We start from the raw sequence: 17,422 nt of genomic DNA on the forward strand, positions 1-17,422 counted from the left end.
CGGAAAAGGGATGTATGGATAAATATTTGAAGTAGAAAATTAAAACGCGATGCATTTAGAGTAAATCGTTATAACCTGTTCATTGGCATCTCATTACTAGCAATTGGAGAGTGAGTAGGTTTTTATAAATAACTGGTCCCTGGCCAAAATAAGACTCTGTTAAATGGGTTTCAATTGTTTTTTCAATGATCTGTTCCATATATTTGTATAGAAAAATAGGGACATGTGTTTTACATTTCGAAAGAATTCGTTTAGCTAAGAGATCAGTCATTTCAACGTACAGATTTTTGTTTTATTAATTTATCTATTTTTAATTATATCGTTATAATTCTTCTGCTAAACATTTATAACTACACAGGCAATCGATCTCTCTGTGGCATTCTGAAAACCACAATATTTTAACACTTAGACTTTCGTTTTTCGTTGTGGAATAAAACACTTTTAAAAGTAACTTTATCATTATATATACAGGGTCGTCCATCAGACCCGGGAGCCGGGGAATTCCCCGCCTACATAATGACGTGACCCCCCGGTTACTCTGGTATTCTTCCTCATCCCGATGTTAAGGAAGAAACATCAGTCCCTCTTCTACGTTTTTAAATGCCCCCTGCTATTTTAATTCTAAGGGACAACCCTGCATATAGCTTTATAAATATAACATATATCTGTTGAAACAGAGGTATACCCGCGCTGCACATATCTGAAAACGATGCTGGGGATATTTCGACTCATGAGAGAGGCTATAACTGCTTGATTGTAGTGACTCCTGCAGGACACTGTGAGAATTCCTTGTAAGGAAATAAAATCAGAGTAAAAATGACCTTAAATGGCGTCTGCATATCTAGCTCTGACGGGTCCAGTCTAGTCACATGTAATTGGTTCCGTGTGATTCATTACGCTTCACTGGGGAATTCGTTTCAATCTGTAAATTGATCATTTTCCGGGGTAACTTTGATAGGTCTAGGCATTCTCATTGCCTTTTCTTTCCATGCTTTCTCTGCTGTTAAATGGTGTGTACATAATTCACATTTTCTGTAGCCATGTTCTGTGACCGAAATACTCTGCAGACCTAGAAGATGGAATTTAATCTTCTATTGTAGTCTTTTTATCAATAAATGATTTAGATGATGTGCATATCAGTTCTCTATAAATTGGATATGTGAATAACAGATCTGGTAAATTGACGGTCATGGCATGAAGGAATATATCTCTCTATTTCTTTCATTCCAAGCTCGTAAGTCCGTACACATCTCTTTTAGTATTCTCTATTGAGAAGTTGATGGCTTGTTTTAATACTCTCTCTCATTGGGAAGTATTAAAACGAGCCATCAACTTCTCAATAGAGAATACTCTTTTAGTATCAGAGAGTGTGAATTTTTATAAAAGGCTAGTTTTAGGTTATAGTTTGGACTTTTCAATTGTAATACTTTGTGATTATGTCATACAAAATATTTTATTTAAAAAAAGTCAAAGAACCCTGTGGGTACGGAACACGTGGTGGGGGGGGGGGGGGTCCGTCCCAAGCACCTGTAGGTTAATGCTGTACACAAATATTTTCTTGACAAAAAAATTGTAATTTAATAAGATGTCTCCTAAAAGACACTCTTGAATAAGCATAAATAAAAACATATGACACCAAACTCCACTTCGTACTAGGTATGCATAAATTCGTGCGGAATAAAAATATTTACAGGATTTGGCTCTCTCGTTTATTCTAACCCAAGGTGAAGGTCGAAAGAAAATAAACTTATTGTTTATCCGGAATCTCCTATTTATTGTGAAGAAAGTACGTATAAAATTCAAGTTTATAGTTGAAAATATCAGTCTACGTATGATTTTCTTTGCAATTTTAAATTTAATTACTTATCAGAAAACCATGAATTGATGAGAATGCCATGTAGTCCGAATTATCTCTATGGATTGTTTTCAGCAACATGTTGAGGTCGTTGGTTGGTATAACAAGACAGGTGTATACGTGTGTGGTTCGACCAAGTTTAGCTTCAGGTAACATTTTTTCAAAAATAAATATAATTCGGTAAAGCACATTAGGCCTATATTTCGGATAAAAATATGCATAAATGTGTTTCCAAAACACAAGTTAATTCGAACATGGGCTTGCTAACACTGCGTGTAAAAAATATTTGTCTAAAAAACATATACCAACTGCTTAAACAACGTTAGAAGTTGTTATATGATTTTAAAATATTGTACAATATGTTTTATTTTTATGATGCGACGGTTGGGGTGAGCATAGTTAGAATAATCTAACTGTGTCTCGGGACAAGCCCTCACCACAGTTAGAATACGTCCCATATACTTGCAATGTAGCAAATCGGAGTGGATCCACTCCGAAATGATTTTGAAGAATACAAAAGGAGTTGCACTGAAAATAACTACCAAATTAATCATAACAAACCTTTTTGAGATTGTAGATGCCTTTTAACCTAAAAAATAATCCATATAAATATGAAAATTCAATTCATTTTCTCAACGCTTTTTCCTCGCTTCAAATTTAACGCCATGTTGACATCGGAACTCTCTGGATTGTTCATAAAAAATGCACAGAGTTTGAGTTATCGCCCGTATTTATTTTGCAACATTGCCAATACACAGAACGAATTCTATCGTTAAACCGGGTCCGTAGGACAATATCATTTTAACGATAGAACGTTCTATCTAGGGTGAGCACAAATGTATTAATTAACTGATACCATCAAAAACTTGACATTACTTACAATTTTAACTTTGATCCAACTCATCAAACAGCAATTATAGACTTAGTCTAGACTGTGATATCTCATGATGTCGTATGCCAGTTGAACTTCCATAGCAGAGTCTGACAAGTTTATTTTGTTTTTGAACAAAAGGATTTACAGAGTACATGTACATGCATTTTTTTCCCTTTAACAGGCTCTAGATCTGTGAGTCTCAGAATTAAATCCTTACAAAATCTGCAGTACTGATATGATATTAGCCATTATCACATGGAATTCTCGTAGCAAGAATTCTGGGAAGGTTTCACACATTTTGTTTGATGAATGTGTATTTCTTCTGTTCTTGCACGTTAGTCCATAGAGCTGACTGCGCTCACTATTAACACAGTTGGAACAAGCCCCTGCAGAGGTGTGCATTTACAAAAATTAGTTTACTAGCCCGTCGGGCTAGTGGCAGTAACAAAGTTACTAGCCCGAGGTTGCCAGTCACTAGCCCATTATCTACCGAAAACAATGCATGTATAAGTATAACAAAAAGGTTAAAAAAAAAAACCATTTAAGTTGAAATAGATAAAACAAATAATGGTTTGCGCTTTGTTATTGTTAGGTACTTCTTCCTATTTTTATTGACTATAATTGTCACTGAAACGACTGGCGATAGCAACACATAATACACATAGGTTAAAACGAATTAAAGATAATGATTTTACAACAAAGTTAATTCGTACATCAATTCAGTTGACGTAAATATACGTATACTTTCGTTTTACGGGCTAACACAGTATAGATTTATGATAGCCCAACCTCTAAAATTGGTATCCCCGGGCGTCGGGCGATGGTAATTGCACATCCCTGCCCTGTACCAAGAATGTGAAAAAGGGGAGTAATTATAATCTCAGTTTAGATTTGACTTGGGTGGATATTTGGACTCTCGCCATTGCCCTGTCTTGAAACATTGATTCATAATTCATGTCTGGAAATTCACACAACTTCTGTTATTAAATTGCACTTAATCAATTTTGAGGTCACAGAGGCAAAGGTAAAAATACTTGGAAGTATTGAGAGGCCTTTCAGTATTTTGAGAGCCCTTTGCTTGACAGACATCAAACTTGGTAAACTGGTTCCCTTAAGGACTAGATGACCCCTTCCGATTTTTAGGTCAAGGGTCAAGATCAAACTAGACATACAAAGATATTGACCTCTTAATATCTTGAGAACCCTTTGCTTGATAGACATCAAACTCTGTACATTGGCTCCCCTGAGGAGTCGATGACCCCTAATGGTTTTGAGGTCACAAGGTGAAAGATCAAGTGTCAAACTTGGAAAATATTGTCTGATCAATATCTTGAGATCCCTTTGCTTGACTTATATCAAACTTTACATTGGTTCTTTATAGGGAGTATAGATAGCTTCTATTTATTTTGAGGTAACAAGATCAAAGGTCATGGTCAAACTGGACATATTATATTAAGATAGTGACTGGTTAGTATCTTGACAACCCTTTGTTTGACAGATATCAAACTTGGTACACTGGTACTCTCTAAAAAGTAAGTTACTCCTAATGATATTGAGATCTGATGGAGATCAAACTTCAGATTATATTTGTCCCGTGACAAGAAGGTTGTTACCCATTTTTTCACTATCATTACAGACATATTCTAAATCTAAAGCTGACTCTTTTTAATATTGCTGCATTTTGAGCATACCAGTATATTTCTTGTTTTTTAAGCTCTCTGTTAGGACAAAATCTTGGTCACCTACATGTTTTATCCATCATCATCACAAAGAAATTCTGGGAACTTGCACTCAAAAATTTCCTTGACAAAAGTTCAGGTTTCAGTTTAAATTACTTCTCTTTGTAGATGTTTGGTCTTAAGTTTTCTTGCTTTATGAATGGCACATGGCGCTTCTCGCTGTCATCACTATTATGTTATACATGTAAATTCTTATGCATTAGGAGAAAGAATAATTTTTTCGGAAACATTTTTTTTGTTTGTTGAAAAATGGTAAGTTTCATGTACTCGTTTTTTTCATCAAAATATTCAAACTTGAAAATTAAGTTCTGTGAATATTTTTTTTTTTATATGAAAAGTGAATTTCCTTTTCAGTAAACCACCAAGCTGTAAGTTACTTCCATGAAAGTGAAGAAGACCGAGTTACACTGGGGGACAATCAGCATGACAAGAAAAACTGGAGGTTGTTTAATGCTTTTGTAATACACATACTTTAAATAACATGAATGAAAGTCAGGCAGAATCATTTGCTATGGCCAGATAACTCAGTTCATGATATGTTTTAAGTTCAGGGGGATTAGGGTTTGAACCCTATTCTCTTGAATATACATTAATTGACTGGGTTCAAGGGCAACATGCGTGTTGTCGGACCTAAGAACCAAACTGTTTGCCTGATGTTGTTAGGCCGAAGGCAAACAGTTTGGTTCGAGGGTCAGCAAAATGCATTTTTTCCAAGAACACAGTCAATAAATGTTTTGTTATACCTTTTTAGCTCTTCTGAGCCATAACTCAAGAACCCCTTGGCCAATTATTGTCAAATTTGTCACAGGGTATCCTTGGCCCAAGGGCTCTCTTTTATACTAAAACTGGGGTTGTGACCCTTTGACAAGGGGAGATAATTAGGTAAATAGAAACAAAAGTACTGGTTGCTAAAAAATCTTCTTCTCAAGAACCAGTGGGCAGATTATCACCAAACTTACACAAAAGGATGAGGATATGTTGTAGATTAAAATTTGCACGGGGATTTACCCTGGGGCAAAGGGCGTGGTCTCAAGGTCACTTCAAAGTTGACCAAAAATTACATTTTATTAAAATGTTGATATTTTGCTTACTATAAGGACTAGGATCATCAAATCTTGTCAGTTGGTGCATCTAAGGACCTCATATCATGTTGACTCAAAAGTAGGTCACGGTGACCTACTTTTTAAATTTTGCGGCCATTCTTTTTCAAAATGATTTAGAGGCATATTTTGAACAATTTAAGGCCTATGATCATCAAACTTTGTCAGTTGATGCATCTTGGGTCCTCAAAGTACGTCAACTAAAAAGTAGGTCACCTTGACCTACTTTTTGAATTTTATGGCTAATCTTTTTTAAAACAATTAAGGTCATTAATTCGAATACGGGGAGGCTTAGAATCATTAAATCTTGTAAGATGATGCATCTTGGGGCCATAAAACATATTTATTAAAAAGTAGGTCACAGTGACCTACTTTTTGAACTTTGCAGGCATTCGATTTGAAAGCGTTTTAGAGGCATAATTTGGACATTTTAAGTCCTATGATCATAAAACTTTGTAAGTTGATGCATCTTGGGTCCTCAAAAAAGGTCAACTGAAAAGTAGGTCACTGTGACCTAGTTTTCAATTTATATGAAACATCAAACTTTGTCAGTCGATGTATCTTTGGTCCTCGGAGTACAGCAGTACTAATTGGCTTAGAATCAGTCACTATCTTAATATAATATGTCCAGTTTGACCATGACCTTTGATCTTGTTACCTCAAAATCAATAGAAGCTATCTATACTCCCTATAAAGAACCAATGTAAAAGTTTGATATAAGTCAAGCAAAGGGATCTCAAGTACAGCAGTAGGTCACGGTGACCTACTTTTGAAAATTTATGGCTTTAATAAAATATTTCGGGTACTAATTGGCTTAGAATCATCAAACTTTGTCAGTTGATGCATCTTGGGTCTTCAGAGTAGATCGACTAAAAAGTAGGTCACTGTGACCTACTTTTGAAAATTTATGGCTTTAATTAAATATTTCAGGTACTAATTGGCTTAGAATCATCAAACTTTGTCAGTTGATGCGTCATGGGTCTTCGAAGTAGGTCGACTAAAAAGTAGGTCACTGTGACCTACTTTCGGAAAATTTATGGCTTTAATAAAATATTTCGGGTACTAATTGGCTTAGAATCATCAAACTTTGTCAGTTGATGCATCTTGGGTCCTCGGAGTACAACAACTGAAAAGTAGGTCACGGTGACCTACTTTTGAAATTTTATGGCTGTATTTAATATTTTCAGGAATTATTTGGCTTAGAATTGTCAAAATTTGTCAGTTGATGCATCTTTGGTTGTCGGAGTAGGTTGACTGAAAAGTAGGTCACTGTGACCTACTTTTGAAAATTTATGGCTGTTATTAGCTCACCTGAGCCGAAGGCTCAAGTGAGCTTTTCTGATCAAAATTTGTCCGTTGTCTGTCGTCGTCGGCGTCGTCGGCGTCGTTGTTGTCGTAAACTTTTCACATTTTCATCTTCTTCTCCAGAACTACTGGGCCAATTTCAATCAAACTTGGCACAAAGTATCCTTGGGTGAAGGGGTTTCAAGTTTGTTCAAATGAAGGGCCACGCCCTCCTCCAAGGGGAGATAATTACGAAATAGCAAAAAATTAATGGCATTATTGAAAAATCTTCTTCTCAAGAACCAGTGGGCCAGGAAAGATGAAACTCATGTGGAATTATTGTCAGGTAGTGTAGATTCAAGTTTGTTCAAATCATGACCCCCGGGGATAGGGTGGGGCTACAATGGACGATCAAAGTTTTACATAGGAATATATAGGAAAAATCTTCAAAAATCTTCTTCTCAAGAACAGCAAAGCTATGATTGGTCATATTTATTTGGAAGCATCCACAGGTGGTGTAGATTCAAGTTTGTACAAATCATGACCCCCGGGGGTAGGGTGGGGCCACATTGGACGATCAAAGTTTTACATAGGTCTGGAATATATAGGAAAAATCTTCAAAAATCTTCTTCTCAAGAACAGCAAAGCTATGATTGGTCATATTTATATGGAAGCATCCTCAGGTGGTGTAGATTCAAGTTTGTTCAAATCATGACCCCCAGGGGTAGGGTGGGGCCACAATGGACGATCAATGTTTAACATAGGCGTACATAGGAAAAATCTTCAAAAATCTTCTTCTCAAGAACAGCAAAGCTATGATTGGTCATATTTATTTGGAAGCATCCTCATATAGTGTAGATTCAACTTTGTACAAATCTTGACCCCTGGGGATAGGGTGGGTCCACAATGGACGATCAAAGTTTTACATAGGAATATATAGGAAAAATCTTCAAAAATCTTCTTCTCAAGAACAGCAAAGCTATGATTGGTCATGTTTATATGGAAGCATCATCAGGTGGTGTATATTCAAGTTTGTTCAAATCATGACCCCGGGGGTAGGGTGGGGCCAAAATGGACGATCAGTTTAACATACATGTAGGTGTACATAGGAAAAATCTTCTTCTCAAGAACAGCAAAGCTATGATTGGTCATATTTATTTGGAAGCATCCTCAGGTGGTGTAGATTCAAGTTTTTTCAAATCATGACCCCCGGGGGTTGGGTGGGGCCACATTGGACGATCAAAGTTTTACATAGGAATATACAGGAAAAATCTTCAAAAATCTTCTTCTCAAGAACAGCAAAGCTATGATTGGTCATATTTATATGGAAGCATCCTCAGGTGGTGTAGATTCAAGTTTGTTCAAATCATGACCCCCGGGGATAGGGCGGGGTCACAATGAACGATCAAAGTTTTACATAGGAATATATAGGAAAAATCTTTAAAAATCTCAAGAACAGCAGAGCCACGGTTTGTCATATTTATACGGAAGCATCCTCATATAGTGTAGATTCAAGTTTGTTCAAATCATGACCCCCCCCCCACTCCCTTTTTAGGGGTAGGTTGGGACCACTTATGCATTTAAGCTTTTCAATACTAAACTGATTTTTCCTTTTTTCCTAGCCACAGTGCTCAGGTGAGCGATGTGGCCCTTGGGCCTCTTGTTAAATATTTTGGGTACTTATTGGCTAGAATCATCAAACTTTGTCAGTCAATGTATCTTTTGTCCTCGGAGTACAGCAACTGAAAAGTAGGTCACGGTGACCTACTTTTGAAAATTTATGGCTTTAATTAAATATTTCAGGTACTAATTGGCTTAGAATCATCAAACTTTGTCAGTTGATGCATCTTGGGTCCTTGGAGTAAAATAATTGAAAAGTAGGTCACTTTGACCTACTTATAAAATTTTATGATTATTATTTTAGAAAATATCTTAGGTATTAATTGGCTTAGAATCATCAAACTTAGTTGATGGGTCCTCAGAGAATGACAAGTGATAAGTAGGTCACCATGACCAACTCTCAGGTACTAATTGGCTTAGAATCATCTTGGGTTCTCAGAGTGTGAATTGGAATTTCAAGGGTTTATGTAAATATACAGGATACTTCGAGGCTTCAAATAGAAGTGATAGGTTGTACAGTTTATCAGAAGAGCGATTCAAGGCCCTTGGGCCTCTTGTATTTTATTTTTGTTGAAATCAGTGTATCTTGTGCTGGCTTTCATGATGTATGTTTCAATTAACAGCACTGAACTCAATCAATTCTGTCACTGTCAAACACCAACGAATGAGATTTAGCTGATCCCGCCCATTTTGTGACATAAGCGGTCCAGTATCTCATGGACAGGTCCAATATCTCACTCTGCGGTCAAACATCAATTTTTTTATGACCGCTCAGTAAAACATTGGAAATGTTAGACTTTTTTTTAGAATAGATTTTTAAAGAAACAAATTTTTAAAGGTATAGCAATGACATTGCCTTCCTGTTACCAGTACATCTGTACGTGTGATGGGCATTGTAGATTGACTCATAATAACCAAAAAAATTTATCACTAGATTTCATGTCTACAATGATTTATGAGATATTGATTATTTATAAAGTTTGTTGATGACTAGAATTTGTTTGAAATGCCTTAATTATCATATACGCCTAGGATTTCAAATGTCATAGAATGGACTTTCTTTGTTTCGAACTGATGAACAACCATCAACATTCTGATATTTGAATATTGAGAAGATGCTCACTCTGTTGTAAATTTGACTCATTTGCTAAGGTAACTTGAATGGTTCATCGTCATCTGGTTAATTGTCAAGTTAAAGATTTTTTTTTGATGACAGGAAGCATTACCCCAGTGACCTGACACTTAAAATGAAAATTGATGGGACACCTTATGATGAGCTACCTGTAGTCAACATCAAATCTTCAAAAAACAATGTCATTATATCCCTCTGCAAAGCCTCAGGTAAACTATGGACCAATATGTGTGATTAATTAAGATTTACAAGTACATCTTTGTTTGCTATGGAAGAGATGGAAAATTTTGCATGCAGTGAAACTATGGAAAAATGAGGATATATATAATAAACCTTAATTGTAATTCATTATAAAACCCATTGATTGTTAACTCACCTGTGCCAAAAGCTCAAGTGAGCTATTCTGATCAAAAAAAAATGTCCATTGTCTTACATTGTCATTGACGTCATTGTCGTAAACTTTTTACAATTTCATCTTCTCCAGAACCACTGGGCCAGATTCAAACAAACTTGGCACAAAGTATCCTTGGTTAAAGGGGATTCAAATTTTTGAAAACCCACACCCTTTTATAAGTGGAGATAGCAGTAATGAAAAAAAAATAGTAAAAATTAGGCGGGTCATTTAAAAATCTTCTTCTCAAGAACCACTGGACCAGAAAAAATGAAACTTAAGTGAAAGCTTTCTGATAAAGTGTAGATTCAAGTATGTTCAAATCAAGACTCCAGGGGTGGGGTCAGGTCATTATGGGCGATCAAAGTTTTACATGATTATAGATATGAAAAATATTCCTTAAAGATCTTCTTCTCAAGAACATCAAAGCAATGATCAGTCATGTTTATATGGAAGCATCCACAGGTGGTGTATATTTAAGTTTGTTCAAATCATGACCCCAGGGAGTAGAATGGGGCCACTTGGATGATCAAAGTTTTACATAGGAATACCGAAAAAATCTTTAAAGATCTTTTTCCAAGAAACAGCAAAGTTATGATTGGTCATATTTGTATGGAAGCATTGTAGATTCAAGTTCGTTCAAATCATAACCCCCAAGGGTAGGGTGGGGTCACAGTTGGCAATCAAAGTTTTACATAGGAAAACATAGGATAAATAAAAACCTTTTTGTCTAGAACAACAAATCTATGATCAGTCATATTTATATGATGCATCTTCAGGTAGTGTAAGTTTGTTCAAGTCATGACCTTGGAGGTATTGTGGGGCCACAATGGGTAATTTAAGTTTAACGTTGAAATACATAGAGAAAATCTTTTAAAATCTTTTTCCTAGGAACAGAAAAGTCATGATTAGCCATATTTATATGAACCATCCTCAGGTATTCAATTTTGTTCAAATCATTACCCCTGGGGATAGGTGGGGTCACAATGGGCAATCAAAGTTTTTGCAAAGGAAAAATCTTCTTCTCAAGAACAGCAAAGCCATGATGAATCATATTTATATGGAAGCATCTCTGTAGATTCAAGTTTGTTCAAATCATGAAACCAGGGAGTAAGTGGGGCTACAATGGGGGATCAAAGTTTTACATGAGTATATATAAATATAGCAAAAATCTTCTCTAGAACAGTAAAACAATGATAAGTCACATTTTGTGTAGTGTAGATTCTAGTTTATTAAAACCATGACCCCCAGGGGTAGGGTGGTGCAATAATGGGAAATCAATGTTTTACATAGGAATACACAGAATAAATTTGTAAAAATCATCTACTCAAAAACAGCAAAGCCATGATCAATTGTAAAGTGGAAGCATCATCAGGTAGTGTAGATTCAATTTTGTTCAAATCATGACTTCCTGGGGGTAGGGTAGACCGACAATGGGCAATTAAAGTTTTACATAGGAATAAATAGGAAAAATCTGTAAAAAAAATTCTTCTCAAGAACAGCAAAGCCATGGCAAGTCATATTTATATGGAAGAATTCTCAGGCAGTGTAGATTCAAGTTTGTTCAAATCAGCCGTGGGGGTAGGGTGGAGCTACAATGGGAGATCAAAGTTTGACATAGAAATATATAGGGGAAAAAAACTGTTGACGAAGAAGAACCATAGTTACACAGGTGAGCATTGTTACTCATGGGCCTCTTGTCTATTGGGAAAGGTTTTTTTTATTTTTAGCTCACCTGAGCCGAGGGCTCAAGTGAGCTTTTCTAATCACTTTTTGTCCAGTGTACGTCTGTCTAGCTGTCAGTCTGTCTGTAAACTTTTAACAATTTTGACTTCTTCTCAAGAACCACTGGGGCAATTTCAACCAAACTTGCCACAAAGTATCATAGGGTGAAGGGGATTCAAGTTTGTTCAATTGAAGGGCCATGCCCTCTTTCAAAGGTAGATCATAAAGAATTGGAGAAAAATTAATAGCATCTTTTAAAAATCTTCTTCTCAAGAACCACAGGGCCAGGAAAGACGAAAATCATGTGGAAGCATCCTCAGGTAGTGTAGATTCAAGTTTCTTCAAATCATGACCCCCGGGGGTAGGGCGGGGCCACAATGGAGGATCAAAGTTTTACATAGAAATATATAGGAAAAACCTTTAAAAATCTTCTTCTCAAGAAAAGCAAAGTCATGATGAGTCACATATTTATATGGAAGCATCCTCAGGTAGTGTAGATTCAAGTTTCTTCAAATCATGACCCCCGGGGGTAGGGTGGGGCCACAATGGAGGATCAAAGTTTTACATAGAAATATATAGGAAAAATCTTTAAAAATCTTCTTCTCAAGAACAGCAAAGCCATGATGAGTCATATTTATATGGAAGCATCCTCAGGTAGTGTAGATTCAAGTTTGTTCAAATCATGACCCTTGAGGATAGGGTGGGGCCACAATGGAGGATCAAAATTTTACTAAGAAGTATATAGGAAAAATCTTTAAAAATCTTCTCAAGAAAAGCAAAGTCATGATGAGTCACATATTTATATGGAAGCATCCTCAGGTAGTGTAGATTCAAATTTATTCAAATCATGACCCCTGGGGGTAGGATGGGGCCACAATGGAGGATCAAAGTTTTACATAGAAATATATAGGAAAAATATTTTCTACTGAAGAACTGCAAAGCCATGATTAGTCATTTTGGAAGCATCCTCAGGTAGTGTAGATTCAAGTTTGTTAAAATGATGCCCCCAGGGGATAGGGTCAGGCCACAATGGGGAATCAAAAATTTTACATAGGAACATATAGGAAAATACCTTCTTCTCAGGAACTGAAAATTATGTTTAGTCATTTTGATATTGAGGCATCCTCAGGTAATGTAAATTCAATTTTGTTCAAATGATGACCCCCAGGGGTAGGGTGGGGCCCAATGGAGGATCAAAAGTTTTACATAAGAAGATATAGAAAAAATATTTCTTCTCAAGAACAGAAAAGCTATGTTTAGTCTTATTGATATGGAAGCATTCTCAGGTAGTGTAGATTCAAGTTTGTTCAAATGATGACCCCTGGGATAGGGAGGAGCTACAATGGGGGATGAAATTTTTACAAAAGAATATATGGGAAATTTTTTTTTTAAATCTTCTCAAGTACAACAAAGACATTTGTTATATTGACATGGAAGCATCATCAGGTAGTTTACCCCCCCCCCTCCAATACTGAATTGATTTGTGCTTTTGCCTAGCCAATGTGCTCAGGTGAGAGATGTGGCCCATGGGCCTCTTGTATAAGATTTCTATTTTTGTTTTTTGGGTTTTGTGAAATTCATTACCCGTCTTTTACAAATAAGCAACATACATACATATTTTATGTTTTCAATATTAGATTGTGGGTTAAAATACTAAAAAAGACACATCTACTTTATGAAAATATCTGTACTTGTATTTTGTATTTCAGTTTTTCATAAAGAAAATTTGACATTTATAATTTTGCTTTTTAGGTGATATTATATACTCTTCCTCTGGGGTAGGTACAGATTTTTATTTTTAAAATTATAACAAAAATTAAACAGAATTACTGTGTACATGTGCATTGTTTATTTAAGTAAGCTGCCTAATTTTTGTTTTTAAGGGAATCCTTGGGTTCAGGAACACAAAGGGCAAAACAAACCTTTGTGCGCAGACTGTTGGATCCCACATAGGGGAGGTAATGGTCATTAAAAAAGATTTTTATAATTTTAGAACAATATGGCAATTTTGCTCACTTTTTTCACAGTTATTTATTATTCTTCATTTCAGTAGCCAGTAATAATTTTTTTTGAGGGTGCATCATTTAGTCAGAATTTGACATAAAGGAGTTTAGGATTTCAGATAAAAAATTATAGCTTATTACAAGGATAAGCTACTTTATTAGACCTTTCTTCTTGAAATCATCACCCATTGTAAACATTGTCATAGTGACAAGGTTTGAATCACGTCTATGATGATATGAATTGGATGTATTAAGATTATTTGATATATATGATGAAGTGTCTTTTACAGAAAGCCGTCGACTTAGGTTTAAAGAATCTGAGGGTTAAGTTGAATGGGATTGATGGCAAAAGATCAGTAAGTTCTGCAATTTGTTTCATTTTTGTAAATGTGGAACTATTGCCAAGTCTTTTGACTAGTTTAAAACAAAATTTCCTAGCTTCTCAGTTTTGGAGTACATGTATTTGAATTCAGTGTCTCCTGAGTCACTCAGGTGATCTATTGCTGATTGTCCCCCGTTTGTTGTTGTGTGCACTGTGTAAACTTTTGAACATTTTCAGCTTCCTCTTTGAACTGGTTAAACCAATTTCAACCAATTTTGGTATCTAGTATCTATGGATGAAAGGGAACAGAAATTATGAATTTCATAGTCTCTGCCACCCTTGGGCTTGAGGAGTGTGGCCAAAACCATCTAAACTAATGCATTCTTGGAGAAGTAGTGTCTGTTAATTAAATGTTTGGAGATTGAATCTCCAAACATTTAATTAACAGACAATACTTCTTACAAGGGGAGTAGCAAACCTTCTACAAAAATTGTAAATGTCGGATGTCCCTTTGAATCAAAATTGAGCTCCATATAAAAATACAGTACACCTTTACATGTCTTCAGCTAGCAGACAGTCTGTTTGATTAAGTACAGCTAAACTTCGAAATCTCGAACACGGATATCTCGAATACCCCGGATATGTCGAAGTAAGGCCGTGGTCCCGACGAATTTTGCTTAATAAATGATTAAAATAAACCCCTCTATGTCGAACATGGTAATGTCGAATACCCCGGTTATCTCAAAGTAAAATTGTGTACCCATTCATTAAAATCACATGCGTTATCTCGAAGTCAGGATAATTTTCCGCTCTGATGATCAAGTCCGTTAGGTAAACTGAATGCTCTATTGATAACACCCACCTGTCTGTCACGCTCGGGTTACCTGTATTCCTGTGATCAACAGATAATAGCGCGATAATTATATGAAGTGTATGTATGGCTTACCTTGATTGTAATTATGCAAGCCAAAGGTTGTGTGTATTAGTCTAATGCATACGCGTGGATGACACGTTAATTGTTTTGTGGCTTGGGTACGTTTATCTTTATAATCGCTATTTAATGCTATGCGAAATATGCGAGCATACATATAGTTTATGGATATGAAAGTGAAAATTATAGCCATCGAAGTAAAACAAAATTCTCAAATTCAATGCAGTTAGAATTTATTTTCCCTATATGACCGTGCAGAATTTACAATCGTCCGTACACACCATCATGTGAGTGTGTGTCGCAGTGAAAAACTTGTGCTGTAGTACCCTGTGATTCAGTGGTGTTCTGATATTAGACAAAAGTGCGTGATTCTTCTTTTGCATTTGATTTTATTATGGTAAAATAATTTTCTTTTAACTGATTTTACATGTCTGAACATGTTTTTCCAATAAAAGAAAATAAATATTTCGTTTTCGTTATTCTGACAGCTACCGGTTTTAAATTTACAATGCATAGACGATATCCGGTTATGTATACATGGGAAACGATGCTAGCGGTTGACTTGCCGCGTTAGTAGAAGGATTATACTTCTGTGCATATTATACAAGCCTTTTATTTTGTGAATTATAAAGAGGATGTAAATTTTTTTTTGATTGCTAAAAACATGTACATGTACATTAAAGAAATCGTATACAAAATTTCGAACAAAAAAGAAACATGACATGTTTTTACTATTAAGTACATATTCACTGCACTAAGTTTATTTAAAGTTCATTTGAATTATAACCCTCGATATGTCGAACCCCCGGATATCTCGAAGTTCATCAACAGTCCCATCAACTTCGAGATAACAAAGTTTAACTGTATAATAAATAGCAATCCCTCTACCAAATTGTAAAAATCATGTCCCCTTGCATCCAGGGTTCAGGTCCCAAAAATTGTGAGATTAATTTATTAACTTCCAGTTCCAATCTAGGTAGAAAACTATCAACATGCAGCATATCAAACAGATGACCATTGGCATTCTTTAGCTTTTAATTCATTTATGATTGATCTTTATTTTATGATGTAAATAATTTTTCTAAATAATTTTATTTTCTTAAATATACTAAAGTGTAGCAATATTAAGCGTTACTGCACATTTAAAACAAATGAATGAAAACATTGTCCTCATTATTTAAATTGAAAAAATGGATGATAGGAAATGTAGGCGTTTTGGGGTATTAGTCCAATCCTGAACACTTTACAAGTTGGACTGAGTGAACCGTTTGTAAACATCTGTAATGCAAAGACACTATCATGAACATTATTGATTTTATGATCAGTGCACAGCATTAAACCAGTGTCTATAATGGCTTGAAAATAAATTAATAACTATTTACAAAACACCAGTGATCATTTCCCCAGATGTATTGCATCACATATATTTATAGCTCAAAGATACAATGTCATGTTGATTTAAAAGACCTGTTGCTGTACAAATGGCTTTTTCAGGAAAATATTTATTACATTTTCCTCTTCAAATAATTTTTGTAAAATCATTCGTAAAATTTAAAACATATTTTATATTTGTTTTTAATTTTGCCTGTTGAAATAAGTTGGCCGAATTAAAAACAATCAGAAATTTGCATTTTTTTTTTCTAGTTCCTTGAAAATTAGGGTCAGTGGATCTTTAAACAAAAAAATTGAAAAACTTTGGCCTTACATTATAAACCCAGATGGCATTGAGGTAAATAATTGTTAATACATGATATTAATTTTGAATTACAGTCGGCCTTGTTGGGTTTACGTACTTCAGGAGTACGAGTTGTATCCATCACTGACGTCACTAAGATACCACATAATGGGTGCCGACCTCGGAAACGACCCAGGAAGTAAATGGTAAGTTACAATAAAGTGAGTACATTTTAGACATGTGATACCTAACAGAATGCCTGCTCTTTGATTAGAGTGATATTCTAATGTTGGATTAAGAAATACATTTTGCAAAAATGCAAAATAGAAATAATGAATATCAGCCTTTTATAAATATTTAATATACGTGTGTGTTGGCTAATAAAATTAGTTTTATTTTTTTTTCCCTCCAGTAAACACTCGAGATATGAAGACTGGAATGATTCTGTAAGCAGTACATCTACCATTTTCCAATAACCCAGTTTTGTAACAAGTCATGTGACAGTCTAACTATTGTATTTCTTGTGATTTTATTTTGATCCTCAAATTCAGATCTGTCAAAATTTCAGATGAATTGTCATGTAAAAGATCATCGTACTGAATAATAAATGTTTCATACAACCAATACCTCTGTTTATAATTTATGTTGAATGGTATTAACACATTCCATTAAATTGATAGGTGAATCAAAAATATTAAAAGTGGAACTGAAATTTGAACACATTCGAAATTTTCTCAAAAGCGTAACATTTTTTACGAACAAAATCAAATT

At 35.2% G+C, this 17,422-nt stretch overlaps 1 protein-coding gene across 1 annotated transcript; it reads left to right on the forward strand.

The window, feature by feature from the left end:
* Window positions 1–1,715: 1,715 nt before the first annotated feature.
* LOC133183254 (small ribosomal subunit protein uS11-like) lies at window positions 1,716–17,275 on the forward strand. The gene is made up of 9 exons (XM_061318215.1): window positions 1,716–1,786; window positions 1,931–2,004; window positions 4,823–4,910; window positions 9,689–9,813; window positions 13,473–13,498; window positions 13,604–13,678; window positions 14,014–14,079; window positions 16,747–16,857; window positions 17,064–17,275. The coding sequence occupies exons 2-8, from the start codon at window positions 1,935–1,937 to the stop codon at window positions 16,852–16,854; spliced, it is 558 nt and encodes a 185-aa protein (XP_061174199.1). The 5' UTR covers window positions 1,716–1,786; window positions 1,931–1,934; the 3' UTR covers window positions 16,855–16,857; window positions 17,064–17,275.
* The last annotated feature ends 147 nt before the right edge of the window (window positions 17,276–17,422 follow it).

The sequence above is a fragment of the Saccostrea echinata genome, unplaced genomic scaffold (assembly GCF_033153115.1).
Source record: "Saccostrea echinata isolate AGI-Se365-2 ecotype Australia unplaced genomic scaffold, CSIRO_AGI_Sech_v1 ptg000009l, whole genome shotgun sequence".
NCBI classification, from domain to species: Eukaryota; Metazoa; Mollusca; class Bivalvia; order Ostreida; family Ostreidae; genus Saccostrea; species Saccostrea echinata.